Source organism: Rhinatrema bivittatum, chromosome 3 (assembly GCF_901001135.1).
Source record: "Rhinatrema bivittatum chromosome 3, aRhiBiv1.1, whole genome shotgun sequence".
Lineage (NCBI taxonomy): Eukaryota > Metazoa > Chordata > Amphibia > Gymnophiona > Rhinatrematidae > Rhinatrema > Rhinatrema bivittatum.
In genome coordinates, this window is record NC_042617.1 from 538,647,114 (window position 1) to 538,671,446 (window position 24,333).

The window sequence follows — 24,333 nt, forward strand, 5'->3', positions numbered from 1 at the left end:
GATCCCTGGAAGGCTGAGCTGTTGAGAAACCGTAGACAATGAGTAGGCAGGGTATGCAGAGTTCATGAAAGAAGTAGATGACAACACTCACATATTGGTCTCAGGGAGCTCAGGAGTTGGAAAGGATAGGCCCTCGAGGAGTGAGTACCTGGTTCCAGGGAAAGCTCTAAGAGAGCGATGGTAACTCAAAATGATGTAGATAATGATGACTTCCAGGCAGAAGAGAATCAGCAGATAGTCAGGAACGAAGGTCCTTGAGGAGTGAGTACAGATTCCTGTCTGTAACCTGAAAGGCAAAGAGAAGAGAGCGAGGCCCCTGAGGAGCAGGTACCTCTGGTAAGTCCGAGGAGGCAGAGTAGCTTAGGCAGAGAACCCAATCTGAACCTTAACCCTTGCTAACTCAACTAGTAGCGATATCAGAGACCTTTAAATATCGGAAGCGGATGACGTCATCTCAGGGGGACGCCCCTGAGGTTTGCGCTCTTGCTGGTACTTCACTCGGAGCGCGCGCGCGGGCACCCTAGGCTTCAGGCAACATGGCGGATCTGCAGCGTCGAGCCAGCCCGGGGACGAGTAGAGAGACGGCAGGGAGTCCCCACAGAGGTAAAAAGGGCGAAGTGAAGACGGGCAGTGACGGTCGCAACAACTGGCTCCATGGCGCTGAGGGACTGTTCCCCCTGCTTGCCGTTGAGGTGCTGTTGTTGCCGCAGGTGTAGGGAGGAACAGCATGTGCGTGCGGCAAGAGCAGCATGGCATTGGGGGTCTACATAGAGTATGACCGTACTGGTAGAACGAGCCTTGCGAGTGCTGGGGTCTAGCGCTGAGGCTTTCCCCATCAGTGTGGAAATGAGAGCTATTTCCGATTCTCTAACGGCATCAGCAGGAGAGACAGAGGAATCCCCTCCTTGATTGTCGCCTCAGAGGTGCAGAGAGGCACTTGCACTGAGGGAGGAGTCTCTGGTTCTGGTAGTGGTCTCCTGCTGGTTTTAATTTGCTTATGCACAAAGTGTGTTTAATGGGATGCTGGCTCTTGGCCCAGTCTCTATGGATTCTTGGCCAGTGAAGAGGCCTGAGCTGTTGAGAAACTTTTCGGTCCTTCAATGTTTTTTGGTGCTGGATGTTAAACAGATCCGGGCCTAAAAGCACAGAAGGTGTAGACAGGCTTTGCTTAGCTGTCCTGTAGGCTGTGGCAGTGGTTCTTTTTCCGTGTGCATAAGCGTGTGCGTGCATTCTCGCCGCATGGCAGTTTCATGCACAGAGACCTTTACATACATCTGTAACCTAGACTTGAGCGCATACTTGCGCAGCTCTTGTGCATGTAAGGCCGAGACCTAGACTGGTGCTCATATTTGCAAAGGTACTTGTGCAACCAAAAGTTGTGCGGGTACTTGTGCACGTACGACCATGACCTAGTCTTGAGTGCGTAATTGTGCGCATCCTGGAAGGTTATACATATATGCCCGAGTGGCATTGGTGTGCGCACAGGAGGCCACCTAGAGCCGAAGTTCAAGAGAGCTAGGCAACAGGGACATACAGGTCCAAGCACCTTGCTATCTGTGAGGCTTGCCATCTGATAGGAATTCACTCCTGTCTCTCTGTTTGTGTCAGTGCTGTTTAGAAGCTCAAAGCGATTTGACTACTACAGCTTTTACCCATGTTGGGACATCCTCTCGGCCTATGGTGTTTCTGGAGGGGAGTGGAGTGGGACGTGAGGCAATGGGAAGTTCTCCTTCTCCCTTGTTCCCAACGGAAGAAGCTTTCCAGAGAGAGGTTGGAGAGAGCAAGTTTGGGCCTATGGGCTCCAGTATAGATCCATCCCCCTTCTCCTGGATGGAATGTTTCTAGGGCCTGCAGACCTTTCTGCAGGGGCTCCCAGCCAAGACGAAGCAATTTACTATGTAGGGATTGTGTGCTTGGGCCTCCCATTTGTCTCACGGTGGGCAAATGCCCCAGGGAGGCTGTCCCTGGTAATGTTCAAGGGGTTGTGGATCATGACATCGGAGAATTCGATGGGGAATTGGCTTTCTCACCTCTCAAAGAGGGAGAAATTGCATATGATTGAGAGCCACTTCGGACTCTGCTCAGATTTTGTCTTTTTTTTTTCACAGAGATGTCTTGCTGAGTTTTTTGGCTCAGACTCTGAACACGCTTGGCTAGGCCAGAGTCTGTTGGCTCAGACTCTGAACACGATTAGTGTGTTCGGAGGTCAATTTTAAGTTAAATGTCCTGTTTCTTTTCCCTCCGTATCCAATTCAAGAAGTATTGGATTTAAAGAAGGTAAACTGTGAGGTCCGTCATAGAAGCAGGACGCAAGGGAAACTTCTTGGCATCTCTCGCCTTAATAGAGGCATATCTGCACATAGCCTTCAGGCTGGAGCACCAGAGGTTCATGGTCCTAAGGGAAAATTTTCGGTTTCAAGCCCTTCGGCTGGCGATGGCTCCGTGTACCTTCATCAAGGTGATAGAAAAAGACCAATCGGCCCATCTAGTCTGCCCAGCAATCTTCCACACTTATTTTCCCATACTTATCTGTTTCACCAACCACCAACTTCAGGGCTCTTGTTGGTAACTATTTGATTCAAATTTCCTGCCATCCCCTGTGATGGTGAGGGCAGCCGTGTTGGGGTATCTGTATCTGGATGACTGGATCGCTCGTGCAAAGTCAGATGACCTCCGTCGACAATCAGTACAAAAGGTACCCTGCCACTTGAAGTCTCTAAGATGGTTGGTGAATCTAGCAACAAGCCATTTAGTTCTCTTACAAACCCTGGAGTATCTGGGAGCTCAGTTCGATGCACTGGCAGAAAGTGTGTTTCTCACTGAGAGAGACTGCTGAAATTGCAGAGTCAGATTAGGCTTCTGCTAGAACTTTCAGTGCCTAGGGTCTAGGGTCTGGGACTATTTACGGGTTCTGGGTTCTATGGTATCAACATTGGAATTAATGCATTGGGCGTTCACACATATATGGCTTCTGCAGGGGGCTCTTCTCTCCCACTGGAATCCATTATTGGAAGAGTTTCATCTTCCTCTTCTGTTAGAGAGGGAAGCCAGGGACAGTCTTTTGTGGTGGTTTACTTGCATCAGTCTCAAGCGTGATGTGGAATTGGAGATTCTGAATTGGATAATAGTCACCACTGATGCAAGCCTCTTTGGATGGAGGGCAGTGTGGCAAGATCAGTCAGTGCAAGGCCAATGATTGAAACAGGAGGGCTCATGGCCTATCAATCAGTTTGAGACGAGAGTGGTGCATTTCGCATCGCTTGCCTGTCTGCCAAGTTTATGTGGCTATCTAGTACGGATCCTATCGGACAATGCGGCGATGTTGGACTACATCAACCATCAAGGCGGAATCAAGGATCAGGCAGTGGCTCGAGGCCCTGGAGTTGGTACTCTGGAAAGAGCAGTACTTGGAGTGGCTGGCCGCATCTCACATCACTAGAATGAACAACATTCATGAGGATTTTATCAGTCTGATAAAGTTAGACCCCAGGGAATGAGAGCTGTCTGAGGCAGCGATGTGTCTCATTCATGGAAGATGGGGGGATATCCTGACCAAAGAGAATATCAAGGTGTCAGTTTTACAGCTGCTGAATAGGATACGGTACAAAGGAATCGGAGCTCTGGTGCTGCCATGGACTCAAGGGATTCTTCTTCCCTCCCATGGCCTCTGGTGGACAAGGGAAAATGGCGGATAGAGAAACATCTAGGCAATGTGATCCTGGTAGCTCCAGAATGGCCACATCGACCATGCTTCCCAGATCTGATCAACATGGCCTTAGAAGGGCCCTTGAGGTTTGGAAACTGGTCGATTGTTTTCCACCAGGGCCAATATTTTTGGGTCAGGCAGCTCACTTCTGGCTTGTGGCTTCGCTTCTGAGAGGAGATGTCAGAGATGGAGGGGATATTCTGAAGTGGTTATTTGCACCTTATTGCAGGCTATGCGATCTTGTACATCCTTGACTTGTGTGTGAATTTGGAGAATCTTCGAGTTGCTGTTGACAGAGTGCAGCCTCAGTCTGTTCAGGCTATTGTGTTGCATATTTTTGGCTTTTCTACTGAAAGGTTCTGGTCAAGGGACTGGCCTTTAACTCTCTAAGAGTTCAGGAAGCGACACTAGGTTGCCCCATTGTAAGGTGCAAGGGTATCCTCTGTCAACATCCAGATGTTATACGGTTCCTTCAGGGAGCTAAGAACTTGCATCCTCTGGTGTAGATTGTGTGAGGCTCTGTTTGAACCACTAAAGAGAGCTACTTTAAGGACTTGACTCTTAAAGTGTTTTTCTTGATTGCTATTTGTTCAGCCAGGAGAATTTCGGAGCTCCAGGTGCTGTTGTGTTGAGATCCCTTCCTACAGATATCTGTTTCGGGGGATCTTTATGCATGGTGCCTTCTTTTCTGCCTGATGTAGTCTTGCTGTTCCATTTTAGTTAGACAGTAGAGCTTCCATCTTTTAGGGATTTGGATTCCTCTGTTTCACACAGGGGGGCTTAGGCTCTTAGATTGGAGGCATGCATTATTGAGGTATCTAAAGGTCACTTATGATTTCCATAGATTGGATCACCTCTTTGTACTGTTGAGTGGACCAAAGAAGGGAAATAAGTTGTCTAAGGCTACAATTGTGCAGTTCTTGAAGGAAGCGATCCAAGTTGGCTTACATTTCTAAAGGGCAACCGCTGCTGGTGGGGGGGTAGAGGGCGGGGGTTTAGTGGTGCATTTGACACGTTCTCAGGTGACTCCCTGGGCTGAGTCACAAGAGGCATCTCCACATGAAATTTGCTGGGCAGCTACTGGGAAGTCATTGCACAATTTAGCTAGGCATTATCGCTTGGATATGGGAGATCCAGCTTCTATGTACTTTAGTGTTCTATGAGCAGAACTCCCCAGGTCCCACCCAAGTTAAGGGGAGCTTAGGTACATCCCAGGAGTCTGGAATGATCTGGGTATGTGCAGAGAAAGGACAATTGGTTCTTACCTGCTAATTCTTGTTCCTGTAGTACCATAGATCAGTCCAGAGACCCACCCATTTACTGGGGGGGAGAGTCTGCTGCTCATACTGTTGCTTTGGATATAGTATGAGTTGTTGGAGGTTTTTCATTGCTGATCGCTTAAGTTAAATTTGGGAAACGAGTGTTCCATTGTCTTTTGGGCAACTTCACCTTATTCTAGCTCGGAGGGGAGTGAGTTTGCTTAGAAATTTAAGGTTGTTGCTGTCATCTTGGGTATAGGTCAATACAGAGGGACTGCAGGTCGCACACTAGGCTATGTGTAGTATCAGTGAAATTTTCTTTGTTTCCATCTGCTGGCAGGGAGGCAAAACCCAGGAGTCTAGACTAATCTGTGGTACTATGGGAACGAAAATTAGCAGGTAAGAACCAATTTTCCTATAATAGATATGTGATTCAATATTCCACTGAATTGACTCCATGAATTTCTTAGTGCGAACAGAATGGCTGCTGTCTAGGAGTTAGACGAGTGGCTAGGGGCTAATGTGAGATGAGGACCTAGGAGGCACTTTCATCATTTGGTTGATGGTTCCCCAGAGGGCTATAAGGTACCAATCATGGTGCTTAAGGACAAAGGCATTGTACTTAGGACAGGTTTCTCTTATTAATAATGGAAATCTATTCATGATTTGTTTTTTTTTGTTTTGTTTTCTCTTGCTAGGTGATGAAGTTTATTGAGAAGAGACAGAAAAATTGTCAGTGAGTACAGCTAAACATTTTCAACTTCTTCCGATCTTTTTGTTGCTATAAATTCATTTCCTTGGATGAAGGTACCATGTAAATGCCAAAAATAAATAAATAGTGCTACTTTCCTTTTAACTTGTGTCCCTTGGACATCAACCAGGGGCTGCACAAGCCATTGTACCACGGACTTGAGAGCAATGGCCCTTGGAGTGCTAGAAACTTGGTCTACTTAGAGCTGAAGAGCTAAACTGAGTGGCAGTAACTAAAACTGAATCAGCAGGCAAATAAAATATAAAATGATTTCAGTCAGCTTGTGTATAAGTTCCTTTGCTTTTTATAGATTCTTTTTATTTTAATTTATAGAGAAAAGGTGGTATAAAAATACTGCAGAGGGGTAGAAGGAACAGTTTCTGCCATTTTACAGATCTACAATAGAATGCACACCTCTGAGGGAATAGACAGAATGAGAAGTGATCAAGCAACTGGTAGTTGAGATTCAGTGCAACAAAGTGCAAAATCATGCACAACAGTACCCCACCTACGATGGTAGGTGGGATACTGTTGTGCACTGACAACGGGAGATAAGTCAGGGTGGTGGCATCTGATGATCTTAAGATAGAAAAACAATGTGATCTAGTGATGGCTAAATTCAGAAGGGTGCATAGGGAGAGGTATAAACAATAGGAAAAGGTGTGGTAATGCCTCTATACAGGTTGTTAAGGTCTCACCTACAATATGATATCCAGTTTTGGAAGTTGTACCTCCGAATATAGAAAGGCAACCAAAATGGTACAGGGTCCATACCAAATGCCATTTGAGATAAGACTGAAGGACCTAAATATGTATTCCCTAGAGAAAAGGAAAGATAGGGGATATAAGAGATATTCAAATACCTCAAAACTATTCATGTACAAGATCATCACTTGGAATCTGTGCCAATGCACAAGGCATGAAAATGAACAGACTAAGGCCTTCTGAGCTTTATTTGCTGTCATATTCTAGTTTATATTGTTTGTTTTCTTCCAATCTTTCTTTCAAAGTTTCTGGTTTTCTGGGCAATAGCCCTTTGTGTTGACCCTAATCTCCTTTGGGCCATGACATAGGCTTGTGGGGAGGAAGATCACTGGGACCTGTTACTGAATACCCCTGGAAGCAGATCTAAAGCTTCTTTCACTGACTGCTTACCATAATAGGATTACACAAAGCTTTTAGACATAGATCCATCTTACAGATGCTGGTAGTCTCGGGGAAGAGATACATAAACACACATGAACACAAGTTTATCCTCTGAATTTCCATACTTGATGTCAGACATCCAGTATTGTCCTTAAAGGTATCTTGAGTTTCATCCATGTTACTTTCTGCTCAGGTATGTGCTGATAGATACTCCAGGACAGATCGAGGTTTTTACTTGGTCAGCATCTGGGACAATTATCACAGAAGCTCTGGTAAGGACCTTGTGGTATGCTACACAGCTGCAGAGGCAGGGAATGATCAGAAGGTGTTGGGGGGATTTGTTGGCAATCATCTTTCCATTGTGTAGCTGTAGAGAACAGGAGAGAGGGGCTAGAACTGACCAAGGAAAATGAGAAACCCTTTTCTTATTGCAAAGAGGTGACAGAGCAGTCTCCCTTGTCCTTGTGGGTGGCTTGATTTCCTGATGTGTAGTTACAGGGAATATTTCAGGATCAGAAAGTAACCACTCTTCTAGGAACCTACAGGGATGGGACAAGCAGAAAGATGTTGAGAAAGAAAGTGTCCTTTCTTGTCTGCACAGAGCACTGGATAACCTGTAGTTACCACTTCTTCTTTCTAGGCCTCGTCTTTTCCCTCTGTAGTGGTTTATGTGATGGATACATCTCGCAGCACCAATCCAGTCACCTTCATGTCCAACATGTTGTATGCCTGCAGGTGAGTAAATGCTGTCTCAACACATGTGTAAGAGAGAAATAGTCAATCTTTAAACCTCTCTGTGTTGCATATAGTCAAGAGAATTTGGAAGCTGTGCAGTGATACGACTCAGATTCCAGTATGCTATGATCACCCACAGGTTACAGCCCTGACCTAAATGGATGCTGGGTGTGAATGGCCTTTAAAGTTACTCCTCTATAGGAAGAGTCTCCTGTTCTAAAAAGTCCTCCACCCACATTTTTGGCAATATGAATAGCTATTTCTAAGTGTGTACCACAGTATGAATATTGTATGTGTACGTGCCCATTCTCTCTCCCTACTTCACGGCTCATTTCGTGATTTATGCGCAGAGTATGTGTCCCATTATTTTTGCATATAATGTAACATAGCATTGTAGTATTATCTGAAAAGTTCACTCTCGAAACAGGAGGTACCACAGGGATCAGCCCTGTCCACAACACTGTTTACATATACATACTGCCCTTATGCCACCTATTAGCAGGACTGGGAATCATACATTACATTTATGCAGATGATATTCAACTAATTCTACCAATCGATGACACAATAGAGAAAACGTTAAACCTAGCTAACATGTACCTAGACATTATAAAACAACTGCTAAACTGTATAGAATTCGTGATTAACATTGAAAAAACGGAATTCCTACACCTAGAACGGAAAAATATCGAAATTATTCAAACTCCAATATTTCTAAAAAAACAACCAGAAAATAGAACTAGCTGAAAAAGTACGGAACCTTGGAATAATAATGGACCCAGAAATCAATCTAAAACAGCACATATCGCTAAAAGTAAAAGAAGGCTACGCGAAACTCATGATCCTCAGAAAACTAAAACCACTTCTAACACCCGTAGACTTTAGAACAGTGCTTCAGGCACTAGTTTTCGCCAGCACGGATTACTGTAATGCACTTTTACTAGGAATCCCTAATGCAACATTAAGACCTCTTCAAATACTACAAAACACAGCAGCTAGAATACTAACTGGAAAAAGGAGGGATCATATAACTGAAACTCTAGCAGAATTACACTGGCTACCTATAGAACACCAGAATAAAATACAAAGCCCTATGTACCATACATTTATATATTTATAAATGATCTGGAAAGAAATACGACGAGTGAGATAATCAAATTTGCAGATGACACAAAATTGTGCAGAGTAGTTAAATCACAAGCAGATTGTGATAAATTGCAGGAAGACCTTGTGAGACTGGAAAATTGGGGCATCCAAATGGCAGATGAAATTTAATGTGGATAAGTGCAAGGTGATGCATATAGGGAAAAATAACCCATGCTATAATTACACGATGTTGGGTTCCATATTAGGTGCTACAACCCAAGAAAGAGGTCTAGGTGTCATAGTGGATAACACATTGAAATCGTCTGTTCAGTGTGCTGCGGCAGTCAAAAAAGCAAACAGAATGTTGGGAATTATTAGAAAAGGAATGATGAATAAAACGGAAAATGTCATAATGCCTCTGTATCGCTCCATGGTGAGACCGCACCTTGAATACTGTGTACAATTCTGGTCGCCGCATCTCAAAAAAGATATAATTGCGATGGAGAAGGTACAGAGAAGGGCTACCAAAATGATAAGGGGAATGGAACAACTCCCCCATGAGGAAAGACTAAAGAGGTTAGGACTTTTCAGCTTGGAGAAGAGACGACTGAGGGGGGATATGATAGAGGTGTTTAAAATCATGAGAGGTCTAGAACAGGTAGATGTGAATCGGTTATTTACTCTTTCGGATAGTAGAAGGACTAGGGGACACTCCATGAAGTTAGCATGGGGCACATTTAAAACTAATCGGAGAAAGTTCTTTTTTACTCAACACACAATTAAACTCTGGAATTTGTTGCCAGAGAATGTGGTTCGTGCAGTTAGTATAGCTGTGTTTAAAAAAGGATTGGATAAGTTCTTGGAGGAGAAGTCCATTACCTGCTATTAAGTTCACTTAGAGAATAGCCACTGCCATTAGCAATGGTTACATGGAATAGACTTAGTTTTTGGGTACTTGCCAGGTTCTTATGGCCTGGATTGGCCACTGTTGGAAACAGGATGCTGGGCTTGATGGACCCTTGGTCTGACCCAGTATGGCATTTTCTTATGTTCTTATACATAAACTAATACATGATGGAAAAGCAGACTGGCTAAACACAGCACTACGGGTACATGTCCCACACAGAAAACCTTCGATCAGCAAACAAAGCATTCTTAACCATTCCATCAGTTAAAACAGCAAGACTAACCCAAGTGAGAGAAAGGGCCTTTTCCCTGTACGTACCAGGATCAGTCCAGACGGTGGGTTATGTCCCCCAGTCCAGCAGATGGAGTCAGAACAGACTTCGAGGGGGCGTAACCATATATACCAGTACCCCCTCTGCAGGAGTTCAGTATCTTCTGACTCCAGCAAATGAGAGTAGGGGAATTTGTGCTTCCCCAGTTTGGCAGGGAATTCTTTCTTCTGCTTCTTCTTCTTGTCTAGTTCTCTGTACCATTTTGGATCAAGTTAAATATAAAAAAAAAAAAAAAAAAAAAAAAAAGAGCAACTTCAATTTTTGGGGAGGCGTGGCTTCTTTCTCTGCCTCTCTCTCCTTTTCCCTTCTGTCTCCCGTGACCTTGTTTCTTTCTCGCCGGGGGTAAGTTTCTTTGTGTGTTTTGCATTTGTGATTTTTTTCTTTCAGCGGTGCCTCGTGGAAGCCGGTGGGGCCGGCCTCTCCGCGACAGTTTTCGCCCGCGGCCCGACTCGAGTTCCTCGAGGGCTGCTGTGGCTGGGAGGGGGGGACTCCCCGAGCGGGTAGCGTTGGCCAGGCAGGCCCCCCCCCCCCCCCCCCCCCGCGGCACCTCTTCTGTAGTTGGGACAGCGGGCAGCGCAGGCCGACAGGGCCCCTCCGCGGCAGCTCTCTTTATTGTTGGGGCCAGGGTCTCGCGTTTCTCGTGAGGGCATCTGCGCACGATGCCTTCCCGGGGGGGGAAGGCACCTCGCAGTCCCTCAGCGATTTTTCATTTTCCTCAGCTCTGCCCAGGCGGCGCGGGCCGGCCACTTCGCCATTTTTGGCGGGAACGGCGACCATTTTGCAGTCTCAGCGCGGTGTGGATTCTCATACAGCGCAGGCGGAAACTGATTTTAGAGAGAGCTCCCCGCCGATTTTGGCTCCGGAGCCAGGCTTACAGGCCCCGGGGCCTTCGGATGGCTCTGCCCCCGGGGTCCCCCCGAGCAGGCTGGGGTTTTCCCCGGAGTTTATTTTATTAATGCACACTGCCTATTTGCAAGGTTTGGCGGCTCCCGGGGGGCTGCCCGAGGGACCCCCCCCCCCCGCCAAGGTTCCTCTGCTCACGGCTACGCCACAGGTCCCCCCCGACCTGGTGGGTTCGGGCGCGGGGGCCCCCCCAGTCCCTGCCCGGGTTCGCTTGGCCCCTGGAGTGGGGGGTGCGACTCCAGACCTGGGGGGAGATCCCCCGGAACCCCTGGTCTCGGGACAGCCGGACGGCCCGCCAGAGGGGGATGACCCACGTGCGCTACGCATCTTTCAGAGGGACGAGCTGGACGACCTCATTCCACAGATCCTCCTTGAGTTGGACCTGGACCCGCCTCCAGACCCACCAGCACCAGTAGCGTCGGCCGTCGTCACGTCCTCCAGGAAAGGGGACCCGGTCTTGGCGGCTCTTCGGCCGAGGTCACGGGCTTTTCCCATCCATGATTCTTTTCTGCAGCTCCTGATCAGGGAATGGGATACCCCGGAGGCTTCCCTGAAGGTCAGTCGAGCCATGGAGAAGTTGTACCCTCTTCCTGAAGATTTCCTGGAGCTAATCAAGGTTCTAAAGGTCGATTCCGCAGTGTCCGCGGTTACCAAAAGGACAACTATTCCGGTGACGGGCGGAGCGGCTCTGCGAGATACTAAGGACCGCAAGTTGGAAGTCTTTCTCAAACGGGTTTTTGAGGTTTCCGCCCTGGGAATGTGGGCGGTGATGTGTAGCTCGCTCGCCCAGCGGGCTAGTCTTCGGTGGGTGCAACAACTTCTCACGTCTCAGGACCTGCCGCCTGAAGAAGCTGCCCAGGCGGATCGGGCTAGAGGCTGCCATTGCGTACGGGGCGGATGCCTTGTAGATCTCTTTCGGGTGCTGGCCAGGTCTATGGTTTCGGTGGTGGCGGCACGGCGTCTGTTGTGGCTCCGTAACTGGGCAGCGGATACCTCCTCCAAGTCGAGCCTGGGCTCTCTTCCTTTCAGGGGCAAGTTCCTCTTCAGGGAGGATTTGGATCAGATCATCAAGTCCCTGGGGGAAAACGCAGTCCACAGTCTCCCTGAGGATAGACACCGACCTTCAAGGGCTTTTGCTTCCTCCCGGGCCAGAGCGCAGCGGCACTACAGAAGTTACAGGCAGGCTGGGCCTCGGACTCCCGCCCCCAGATCGCAGTCTTGGCCGCGCTCCTTTCGTGGGCGCCGGCCCACGTGGGACGGGGCAGGATAGGGGAACTCCCCTCCTAAGTCCACCCAATGATGCCAACCTCGCCCACTCCTCCGCTCCCAGGATTGGGGGTCGGCTGGCGAGTTTCTACGAGGAGTGGGTACGTGTCACCTCGGACCAGTGGGTTCTGGATACCATAAAGCACGGCTACGCCTTGGAATTTGTCCGCCCCCCGAGGGGAAGGTTCATCTTCTCCCCCTGTGGCTCCGACCTCAAGCGGAGAGCGGTGCAGCAAACTCTGGACAGACTACGGGACATAGGGGCCATTTCTCCCGTCCCCTTAGGCGAGGTGGGCTTGGGCCATTATTCCATCTATTTCGTCGTGCCCAAGAAGGACGGATTCTTTCGTCCCATCCTGGACCTCAAAGACGTCAACAGGTCTCTGCGGGTTGTCCGATTCCGCATGGAGACGCTCCGGTCGGTGATTGCGGCAGTGCATCAGGCGGAGTTTCTCACCTCCCTGGACCTGACGGAGGCATACCTACACATCCCCATCCTCCCGGACCACCTGCGTTTCCTCCGTTTCAAGATCCTGGGCCAACGTTTTCAGTTCAAGGCACTCCCGTTCGGGTTGGTGACCGCTCCCCGAACCTTCACCAAGATCATGGTGGTCGTGGCGGCGACCCTACGGAAGGAGGGCATTCTGGTTCATCCCTATCTGGACGATTGGCTCATACGTGCGAAGTCCTTCAGCCACGGTCTGGCTTCGGTAGCCCGGGTCGTCCAGGTCCTTCGTTCCCTGGGTTGGGTAGTGAACTTCTCCAAGAGCTCCCTCGTCCCTTCGCAGCGCTTGGACTTCTTGGGGGCGAGCTTCGACACGCGTCAGGGCAAGGTTTTCCTCCGCGCGGACAAGGCTCAATCCTTGCGGGAACACGTATGGCGGTTTTCTGCGTTGCCAGAACCCACCTCCTGGGACTATCTGCAGCTCCTGGGCATGATGGCTTCCACCATCGATCTCGTGCCCTGGGCGTTTGCACACCTGTGGCCGTTACAGGCGGTGCTTCTCTCTCGTTGGAAGCCAGTCTCACAGGATTATCAGCTGATACTTCCCCTACCGCAGATTGCCAGGGACAGTCTGAGTTGGTGGTTGGACCCGTCGAATCTGGCTTGCGGGGTCTCCCTCGAGGTTCCCAATGGTGACGGATGCCAGTCTCGTCGGCTGGGGACGTGGTCAGCGTTGGAGGCGACGTGGTCCATCAACCATCTGGAGACCAGAGCGGCCCGCCTAGCGTTGCGGCATTTTCTCCCGCTTCTTCGGAACCGGGAGGTCAGAATCCTCTCGGATTTTGAGAGAGAGAGGATATCTGAGGATATAATTTCCACCCTGTTGCAGGCTAGAAAGACTTTCATTTCTTTATCATATGTAAGAGTCTGGAAGGTCTTTGAGTCAAGGAATAGTCTTGACTCAGGCTTTGATGAACAGGAAAGGAAAATGTGTTCTTACCTGCCAATTTTCTTTCCTAGAATACTATGGATCAGTCCAGAGTCCTGCGCTGTGTGGGGGAGAGTCTGCTTGTATTTCTGACTTAATTCTGGTTTATGTAGGATGCATTGCTGCTAAAGATTTCAAGTTTGTTCTCCTGGTTTGGAGTTTTCTGAGTGAACAGTTTTCTGTTGGGAGTTTAACCTTTCTTCCCCTTGCTTGTTTATGGAAAGTTATTTGAGTTAAGGTTGTTACAGGGATATTCTTGGCTTGGGTCAATACTGAGGGACTACAGGTGAAACTTTCTCTGTGTCCATCTGCAGAAAGGGGGGCATAATCCCAGGAGTCTGGACTGATCCGTGGTATTCCAGGAATGAAAATTAGCAAGTAAGAACCAATTTTCCTATCCCTTTTTCGCTGTGAAAACAGACCATTACTCCTACTCTGTTTCCTGTCTTTTAACCAGTTTGGCAATTCACAAATGATATTGCCTCCTATCCCATGACTTTTTAAAATTTTCTTAGAAGGCTCTCATGAGGGGACTTTGTCGAACACCTTCAGAAAATCCAAATACACCATATCTACCAGTTCACCTTTGTCCACATGTTTATTCGCCCCTTCAAAAAATATGTAGGAGATTTGTGATGCCTTGGGATCCTTTGTGTACAAACCTTCCCTCCCTGTCTCTTCTGTGCTCTGCACCTGGTGTGTGTACACTCACCTCCTCCCCATCCCCTGCTGTACTTCCAAGGTTTATCTGTTCCCCTGTCCTTTCCCTGCTATGTAAGTATTCCTAAATAGTAGCATTTAGACCTCAGTATTATACGTTTTATCCTGGAGTCACATAGAAGGCTAATTTATATAACCTATCTATTGATTCTCTTTTCTTTCAGTATATTATACAAAACTAAGCTACCTTTCCATCGTGGTCATGAACAAGGTACGTATGTGATGTTTAATATTCATACTTGAATATGAGACAAAGCTCTGGATAGACTTCCTCTAGTATGCTGCATTTTTTTCTCCTCTTGAGATAGGAGACCTAGGAATAAGACTTGGTAGGAAAAACATGCTATGGTGCTGCTTTTAAAATCTAAGGCCAAGCCTAAATGGAAACTTCAACAAGATCAGCCTCTCATTATTTATCTGGAAAATGCAACATAAAACTAGCCAGCCAGAGAAGAGCTGCATACTTGTGTCCAACACTCTGTAAACTTACAAAGAGGTGCTTTCCAGTTTTCTGGCCTCTTTCAACTCTGCAAGAGAGAGAAGAAAATGTACATTGTGTAATTCTAAATATCTTGTTATTTCTAAGCTTTGATATTCTGCATTTCTTAAAGATAGGCCCAAAGGCAGATTACATAAAATAGGCATGGAGTTAATAAGTAATGAATACATCCACGCTGCAAATGAAAGATAAGAAATAGGGTACATTTAGGTAGGATTAAGGAAGTGAGTCCATTGGGGTATAAATTGCATGTATATAGTTACTTATTAACTTAAATACCAGCAGTATGAGAGATACTAAGAACCTGTTAGAAGTAGATAGAATTTGTATTTTTTTTAACCCTTTGTGTGCCTAGGGCTGTAGAAGCAGTGTATTCAAATGAAAAACACTAGTGTTGATAAAGCAGTTTAAATATTGCTGAGCTAGAGCTCCCTGTGTTGGAAAGTTTTTATGTACTTTGGTGCGTTGTCTCTTGCATAGTAAGGCTTCTTGGTTATCATGCAGTTTTGCATATGCTGTTCAGGGAGATACAAAAGAAAGGAACAGTTCTTCAGCTGTAGGAATTGTACGCCAGAGGAGACTAGGATTGTTTGGCTTTGGGAATATTCATCTGATCTGCCAGTCATGTCAGATGAGCTAGAAAGTCTTAGGTGCCCTCTGCATAGTCACCGAATGCAAACCATGTCTCTCTCTCTCTCTCTGGAGGAGTGCATACGGAAAGTGCTTTGAATGTGCTAGTTGCTCTAGTTCTCTCTCATATAATTCTGGGTGTATTTCAGACAGATATAATTGATCACAGCTTTGCAGTGGAATGGATGCAGGATTTGAGGCCTTCCAGGATGCGCTGAATCAGGAAACAACGTATGTGAGTAACCTGACGCGCTCCATGAGTCTGGTGTTGGACGAGTTCTACAGCTCGCTTAGGGTAAGTTTTGCTCTTTTCTTTCCTCCTCCCTCCCCTTCTAGCTACAGAGTACTGCTCTGCAGGTATTAGAGACTTCAGAAGTAATCGTCCACGCTGTCCTGTTTGCAACCTAGAATAGTCCAGACAAGTGGGTTTTGCATCCCTACCAGCAGATGGAGACAGAGAACCAAATATTTTGAGGCACTGCTACATAACTGAAAGTGCCACCTGCAGTCACTCAGTATCTCTGTCTCCAACAGATGGAAGAGGTGCAAACCTGCAGGCTGGAGTTTAGAAAAAAATGTTTAGGAAAAGAAAGAAGAAGCGAGAAGCTGGGAGATGCTCCCTGAGGTGTTAAGTTCCTTCATGGGTCATCCCTCAGGTTGAGCCGAGCAAGCGAGGGGGTTGGTGATCCCTGGGCAGCTTGACCTGCACCAGATCCAGGGGTCTGACAGCTGTCCTGGCTACCTCTGATTTCCTAAAGGCTTCTTCCCAGAAGAGTGACCAGTAGCAGGGAAGTATCTTTTTTTTTTTTTTTTTTTAAATCCTGTTGGTCTTTTCCTGTGCTGGGGCTGCTTTTTCTTTAAGAAAAAAAGTTTTGCAGTAGTTAGCATTGGGGCCCGAATTGGAAAGGAAGAGGTATTTTGGTGGTGAATAGCGGCAGGCTGCTCCAGGAGCCAAAGGCTGCACTTGGCAGTGTTCCCCCCCTCTTTGTCCGCGTGCTGCAATCGCACGGCTCTTAGCAGGCCCGACCACATGCAGACAAGATGGCGCTGGCTGCAGGTTCCCAGCACAGGAAAGTGTGCCATTCCTGCGGCTTGATTCATGTTTATGCTGCGATTGTGTGTCTGGCTCTGAGGGGTCCTCTGGGGGGACTGAGACTGGTAGGAGGACCCATGTGGTCTCAGGGCCCTGTGAAAAACTCTGCAGTAGGTCTGGAGAGCCTTTCAGGCAGGAAGAAAGTGGCAGCCAGTAGGATGGTTGATCTCCTCAAGCCAAGGGACTCCCCTCTCCCATTGTCTCCCTCCCCCCCCCCCCCCCCCCCCCCCATTGTTTCCAGTGATTCCGTTGGGGAAAGAGATGGGGAAGGAGGATCAGGTGGCCAGCCCGAGGTCAGATGGGAGCAAGGATGACGTGGGATTTTTCTGCAGAATTTAATGCTGCTAATGCATAAAGTCTTTCTAGCCAAAAAGAGCGTGGGTTCTAAGTGGTCTGCGAGGCAGTAGTCTTGTCCCATTGCGAAGAGGCAAAGGACCTCTTTGGCCAGGGGGTCAGGAGACCACCTGCATTGCTTGAGCCTGGACCACCCTGGAGGGGCTGATGGTTCAGATGGATGATCCGGGATATGGTCTTGGGGGGGTACTCAGGGGTGGATCCTGTTGACCTAGCGTCTCCCACAACAAATATTGACTAGGATGTGGATAAGGATATAGCGTTTCCGGAGGAGGTTCCGGTAGCTGAGGGGGGATGACCCACGTATGGTTTGGCTGTTCCATAAAGAGGCATTGAAGCTGCTTATTCCCCATGACCTGAAGGAGCTGGGTATTAAATTGGTCCAGGAGAATTCTGATAATGAAGGGGGTGGATCCGATGTTGGTTGGCCTTTGGGGTCCTCTGAAAGCTTTCCTGCTCCTGAAGAAGCTGGTAAACCGGGAATGGGATTTCCTGGAGACTGTCATTAAGGTGGCCAGGGCTATGGCGAAGTTGTATCCTCTAACGGAGGAGGTTCTATAGCTATTAGAGTTGCCGAAGGTAGATGCTTCAATCTCTGCAGTCACCAAGAAGACAACTAATCCTTTGGCGGCGTTAAAGCTGGAAATTCACCTGAGTGGAAGTATGAAGTTCCGGCTTTGAGTGTGCAAGCTGCGATCTGTGGTAGGCTCATGTGGTAGCCTCATGCAGCGCTGGGTCCAGAACTCAGGAGACGTCCTCAGCCAACACTGGCTCGGATAGCCAGGCAGCACAGGTGGAGGCTGGGATTGCTTATGTGCGGATGCTCTTTATGACCTGACCCGGACTTCGGCCAGGAATATGGTTATGTCTCGGCGTGCCGATTATTGCAAAATTGGTCGGCTGGTATGTGGTCCAAGTTTCAGCTCTGTAATCTATCTTTTAAGGGAAAATTAATGTTTGGGGAGGAACTGGAACATTGATTTAAGGTTCTGGGGAGAGTCAAAGGGGCATAAACTGCCGGAGGACAAGAAAACTCTATGGAAGACTTTCCCGCCTTGTTCTTGGTATCAGGATGGACAGCATTTTTGTTCCCTTATGGGCTCTGCATTGGTGGCAGGGCAGAAACAGGGATCCGGACAGCACAGTCCTTTCAGATGCCCGTAGAACCCCAGAGAGCTCTTGTCAGGGGGCCAGTGGTAGTAAGGCTTCTTAGTGAAGCCAGCTGGGTCCACTCTCTCAAAATGGCAGTTGGGGGCCATCTATCGCTGTTTTACAAGGAGTGGGCCAGAATTACCTTGGATCAAGGGGCCCTAGAGGTAATAAGGGACGACTACGCGTTAGAACTTTCTCACCCCATCAGGGATGTGTTCGTGGTATCTCTCACTGCGGGGCATGAGGAAGGCAACAAGTAATTCAGGATACGCTGGAGTGCCTTCAGGAGCTAAGCACAATAGTGCTGACAATGGAATGCAGACATGGAAGAGACTAAATTTACTTTGTCATTCCAAATAAAGAGGGGTCTTTTCGCCCCATCCTCAGTCTGCAGAAGGTAAATGTACCATTGCGTGTTCCCCATTTCCATATGGAAACATTGCGGTTGGTTATAGCTGCTATTCATCAAGGGGAATTTCTGGCTTCTCTGATCTTGACGGCAGCTGGCAGCCTATCTGCACATTCCCATCAGGGCAGAGATCAGATTCCTACGTTTTGTGGTCCTAGGTCAACATTTCCAGTTTTGGGCTCTCCCGTTCGGTCTGGCAACTGCATCACACACATTCACAAAGGTGATGGTGGTGGTGGCAGCGGCTCTTTACAGGGCTTAGCTTACAATTCCCTGTGGGTTTGGGTGGCAGTCTTGGGGTGTCTTGGAGGTAAGCTCTGGGGGAGGTCGTTGGTTTCACAACTGGATGTGGTGAGGTTTCTGAAGGGATCAAGTTGTGTCCGGCATGGGAGTTTGAGCTTAGTCTTATGGATGCTTTGTAGGCCCCTGTTTGAGCTGTTGAGGAAGGCATCATTGAAGGACCTCAATCTGAAGAGAGTGTTTCTGGTGGCGATTTGTTCGGCTCGAAAGACTTCAGAGCTGCAGGCTTTATCCTGTAGAGAACCCTTTCTGAGAATCGCGAAAGAGGGGGTGTCATTGCGCACTGCTACCTCATTCCTCCCTAAGATGGTTCCCTCTTTTTTATCTGAAAAAGTCGTGGAGGTTTTCCTGCTTTCCCGAATTGGATGGCCAAGTCGCCAGAAGTCCAAGGAGTTCCATTTCTTGGATGTTCATCGCATGCTATTGCGTTATTTAAAGGTCACCAACAGTTTTTGGTGATCGGATCATTTGTTTGGGTTTGGAGGTGGAAAAAGGGTTGCAAGGCCTCCAATAGCACATTGGCTGAAGGAAGCTATTATTTTGGCCTATATGGAGGGCTTGCATACGCAGGTGGCCTCACGGGCTAAATATCACTTGGTTTCACTGCAGGAGATTTGTAGAACTGCGACGTGGTCTTCCTTACACACGTTTTCTCGCCATTATCAGTTGGATGTTCAAGCTCCAGGTGAAATGTCCTTTGGCGAAGGTGTGTTGCGTGGGGATCTTTTGCAGACCCGCCTAGTGTAGGGTTGCTTTGGTACATTCTTCTTGTCTGGACTGATCTGGGGGTATGAAAAGGAAAGGAAACTTTTTTTTTGGTTCTTACCTGCTCATTTTTGTTCTTGATGTACCCCAGATCAGTGCAGAGACCCAACCCTGTGTAGCTTTCCTCAAGACCTTTGCAGCAAGTCTGTCTTAAGTCATACTTTCTGGGAAGAACTGTCGGGTTGTACATATATAGAGCCTTCAGAGGATTACCTGGTGGTTTTGTTAACCCTTGGGTTATTTGTGGTGGTTCTATTTTCAGGTGGCGCCAACCTTTGGGTTTGGCGTTCCCCCCCCCCCCTCATTTAGGAAGTTTAGCGTGGTTGCTTTCTAATTTGGCTTAGGTACAGGTCAATACTGAGGGACTGCAGGTGGCACTCTAGGTTATGCAGCAGTGCCTCAAAGTCTTTGGTTCTCTGCCTCCATCTGCTGGTAGGGATGCAAAACCCACTTGTCTGAACCGATCTGTGGAACTTCAGGAATGAAAATTAATAGGTAAGAACCAGTTTTCCTTTTCTCCCAGTTCCCTCCAGTTGTTCTTTGTTGCTTGCTCCTTCCTTTCTTCTATGCTCCCAAGTTTGGGAATTATCTGCACAGTGCTGCTGGATTGGCTTTTTCAGAGTCTATTCTGTTAAATACACTTATCTGTCCTCGTACTTTGTGATCTCTCATCTGCATTTGATATAGTGATTGAATGCCTTTTTCTTTTCTGTACCTTCTGCTGCTTTCTATCCTGTGGGTCAATATTGTGCATTTCTTCCAAGTATTTTTGAGTAACAGTTCGTCTTCTCTTCTCTGCCTTGGTGTAATGTCTCCAGGGCGGTGGCTCTTTACTGTTCTCCCATTTATATGTAGATGTTGGGATCTTTAATTTGTATGACGCTTATGGGGATGATATTCTGCCCTTCTTTTAATCCTCACACTTCTCTTATTCCTGTTCATAACCTAGATCTGTCCAGACTTCTGGGTTTTGCCTCCCTGCCAGCAGATGAAGACAGAGAAAAAGTTTCACTGCCACATAACCTAGTGCGTCACCTGTAGTCTCAGTATTTCTCTATTTCCAGCAGATGGTAGAGGTGTAAAACATGCAATCTGGAATATACATTAAAAAAAAACAAACCTTTTTTTTTAGAAGTAATCCTCCCAGGGGGTTGTTAGGTGGTTCAAAGTGGATGTGTAGAGGGTTGGTGAATCTTGGAGGAGGCTTGGTCCTAAAGTGGAGAATTGTAAAGCTGGTGGTTGTTCCCTCATTCCCCAGGAGAGCCCCTTGGATCTTATACTCGACTCAGCAGCATTAAGGAAAGTACTCTTGTTTCATTAATAACCCATACAAATGAAACATGTATATTAATAGAACAAGGGAAGGACTCTATGTTTGAGCTGCAGAGGGTCTCAGCAGGCTCCAGGAGCTCCTGTTACTGATTTTCCTGGCACAGCCAGGTATCCAGCAGTAGCTGGGGGTCCTGGCGGTGAGGCTCTTCTTTCATTCCTCACACATTTCTTATAACCTTTGGTGCTGCTGAAATCCTTAACCACACTCTGCACGCCTCCTTTTGTCAGGTTGCATCCACAGGGGTAGATTTTCAAAGGGGTATGCGCGTACGATATGTGCGTACCCCCCGAAAACCTACCCAAACCCCCCCTGCGTGCGCCGAGCAAGCCCCGGGACGCGTGTAAGTCCCGGGGCTTGCATGGAGGGGGCATGTCGGGGCGTGGTCGAGGCCTCCGGACCAGCCCCCGGGTCGGGTGATGGCGCGCCAGCAGCCTGCTGGTGCGCGCAATCTGCCAACAAAGGTGGGGGGGGGGGGGGGTTTAGATAGGGCTGGGGAGTGGGTTAGGTAGGGGAAGGTGAGGGGAGGCGGAAAGAAAGCTCCCTCCGAGGGAACAGGCAGCGCATGCTGGGCTCGGAGCGCGCAGGTTGCACAAATGTGCACCCCCTTGCGCGGGCCGACCTCGGATTTTATAAGATACGCGCGGCTACGCGCATATCTTATAAAATCCAGCGTACTTTTGTTCGCGCCTGGTGCACGAACAAAAGTACGCCCACGCGTACATTTATAAAATCTACCCCATAGAGTGGAGCCCCCATACAGGGAAAGCACCTGTCCTTGAGATAGGATCTGCTTTACTATCAGGATGCATTCATGAAATGGTTTAATGGAAAATAAATACTTCTATTTATGAGTCAACCTAGCTGTGTTCCCTGCCTTGAACTGAATAAGTGTGCAGATCCTCACTCGTGTACATAGTACATGTGACATGCATTAGGATTGCCTGCCTTATGCTTATGCTACAGTGGTAGGATATTTGCCTTGAAAACTGTATATGGGACTGTTCTGAGACTGACAGGTCTTCAGCATCTAGAAGTTAGAATTGCATCTTAGATGTGAGATTGTTCATACAGGCCTCAGCATGCACATATTAAATCTGCCTCTGTCCCAGGGACTTTGTGTTTCTACAGTGATGTGGAGTTTTTCTTAAAATAAGCCCTCCTGTAACTATTTGAGGGGTGGGGGTCCCTTGCGGTCAGGTTCTAATGAAGCCGGTATCACCATCCTTGGGAAACCAGGAAGAGACCCCACTCAATGCGGCTCATATCGGCCCATCTCCCTTCTCAATATTGACCTTAAACTTTTAGCTAAAATTCTGGCAAATAGAATGAACAGGGTCATGAGGAAGTTAGTGCATACGGATCAGGCAGGGTTCATTCCAGGCAGAATGGCAGCAGACAACATCCATAAAATTGTGGATTTAATTGGGTGGGTCAGGAGGGAGGGGGTGCCGATGGTCTTGCTCTCTGTGGACGCAGAGAAGGCCTTCGACATGGTGCATTGGCCGTTTTTATTTCAGACTTTGCACGCTATGAATTTTGGGGATAAATTTCTAACGTGGTTACGGCTACTATATACTGATCCCTCGGCTAGAGTAAAGGTTAATGGAACCTATTCTGACGCCTTTGCTATCCGGCGGGGAACTCGGCAGGGTTGTCCCCTGTCACCTCTATTATTCGCCCTGTTTTTGGAGCCGTTAGCCGCTACGGTGCGTACTGCCCAGGGGATCAGAGGGGTGGAGATTGGAGAGGGGTCCTATAAAATGTCCATGTTCGCCGATGACATTTTGTTTACCCTGACCGAGCCAGCCGCGTCGTTTACATACCTTTGGGGCGGTCTCTGGATTTAAGCTTAATGTAGACAAGTCTGAGATTCTTAATATTTCCCTGCCCTCCTCGGAGCTATTGACCCTTAAACAACAATTTCAGTTCCGCTGGGCGTCTTCCAAAATAAAGTACTTGGGAGTATACATTAGTAAAGATCCGGCGGAGCTCTATCAGCTGAACTATCCACCCCTAATCCGTAAAATATTTGATGATCTGAATCGCTGGTCTGAACTATATCTCTCTTGGACTGGGAGGATAGCGTCGGTAAAAATGAATGTGCTTCCCCGCCTTGGATATTTATTTCAGGCGCTCCCGATTCCTGTCCCTGATGCGATAGTCAATAGCTGGCAGAAGCGTATTTTCTCTTATATATGGAAACGACGCCCTCCCAGGGTTTCCAGAATGGTCTTGTACCGACCTTGCCTGAGGGGGGGGGTTGGGAGTCCCAAACTTGAAATGGTACCTAGTCGCCTCCCAATTAAGAGCTTTGTTCGATTGGCATAGACTAAAAGAGCAGAAGCAATGGGCGGTAATTGCCCAAGAGCGGGCGGGCGTGACCCCTCTTCGTTCCCTGCTCTGGCAGCCTAAAAACACGCGCCTCCCACTGGACAAAGCTTTAGCCTCAACTACTCATGTAGTCATGCTTTGGGATAAGTGGAAGGCACTGTTGACAGGAGATAGACGGTACTACTATAGTTCCAGTTTTCAAACGAATTCTAAATTTCCTGCGGGACAGATATCCAGCACGTTTGGCAATTGGATTGTGAAAGGGATTAAAACCTTTGGTCAATTATGGGGTTTGGAGGGCCTTCTCCCGTTTGTAACCTTGCAGGAGAGGTATGACTTGCCACCGAGAGATGTATTCCTCTATCTCCAAATTCGACATTTCCTTCGGGCGGAGAGGGTGGGGAGTGACTTAGCCTTGGGGAAGACCCAGTTTGAGTCCTGGTGTGACCAAGCAGATACCTTGCGGAAAGCAATCTCCCAGGTCTATAACTATCTCAATAAGGATCCTAAAGTTAAGCCTTCCTACATGCAGGCCTGGGAGAGGGATCTAGCACGATCCTTGTCGGACGAGACATGGGATCAGATCTTTGCCGGCACAAAAAGAGGGCTCCCCTACTCACAGTTAATGGAGAATAGGTACAAGATATTACTTCGATGGTATTATACGCCTGCTAGGCTACATAAGTTTAAACCTACCTATGATATTCGCTGCTGGAAGGGATGCGGGGAAGATGGCACATTCTACCATATGTGGTGGACCTGCCCTTATGTACAGCAATTTTGGGCTGCCTTGACCTCCCTCCTTCGTGAGGTATTGGGGAGTGCGATAGTACTCACACCTGAACAGGTGTTACTGAATATGCCGTGGGACTTGCCAGCGCTTAAGGGAAAACTGGTTACTTATATTATCTCAGCTGCCAAATGCCAGATAGCCTTGGAATGGAAATTGTCTGGTCCTATTGATTTTGAGAAACTCCATGGTAGTCTGCAGACCCTTAGTCTGTTGCATGATAGTGTTAGTTCGTTCCAGACCAGAGAGGTGGCCTTATCACGGAGGGTGTGGCAGCCTTACAGGGATTGGCTAGCGCGAACAGGCCGTTGAGTTTTTCACTCTCCTTTTAATCTGCATACACGCCAGTTCAGCCTATGCATCCTCTACACACGGTTTCCTCCTTGTTCTTCTTCATCGATGGTAGGGTGGGTGGGGGGTGGGTGGGAGGGGAT

General features: G+C 47.9%; 1 protein-coding gene across 1 annotated transcript in view; it reads left to right on the forward strand.

Moving 5' to 3' along the window:
- GPN1 (GPN-loop GTPase 1) overlaps nucleotides 1-24,333 on the forward strand; it is a 66,985-nt gene that overhangs the window by 17,553 nt on the left and 25,099 nt on the right. Inside the window, 7 exon segments of the mRNA XM_029596379.1 lie at nucleotides 5,664-5,701; nucleotides 7,056-7,134; nucleotides 7,503-7,597; nucleotides 14,408-14,435; nucleotides 14,437-14,454; nucleotides 15,522-15,561; nucleotides 15,564-15,667. Coding sequence (XP_029452239.1) covers nucleotides 5,664-5,701; nucleotides 7,056-7,134; nucleotides 7,503-7,597; nucleotides 14,408-14,435; nucleotides 14,437-14,454; nucleotides 15,522-15,561; nucleotides 15,564-15,667 — 402 coding nt within the window.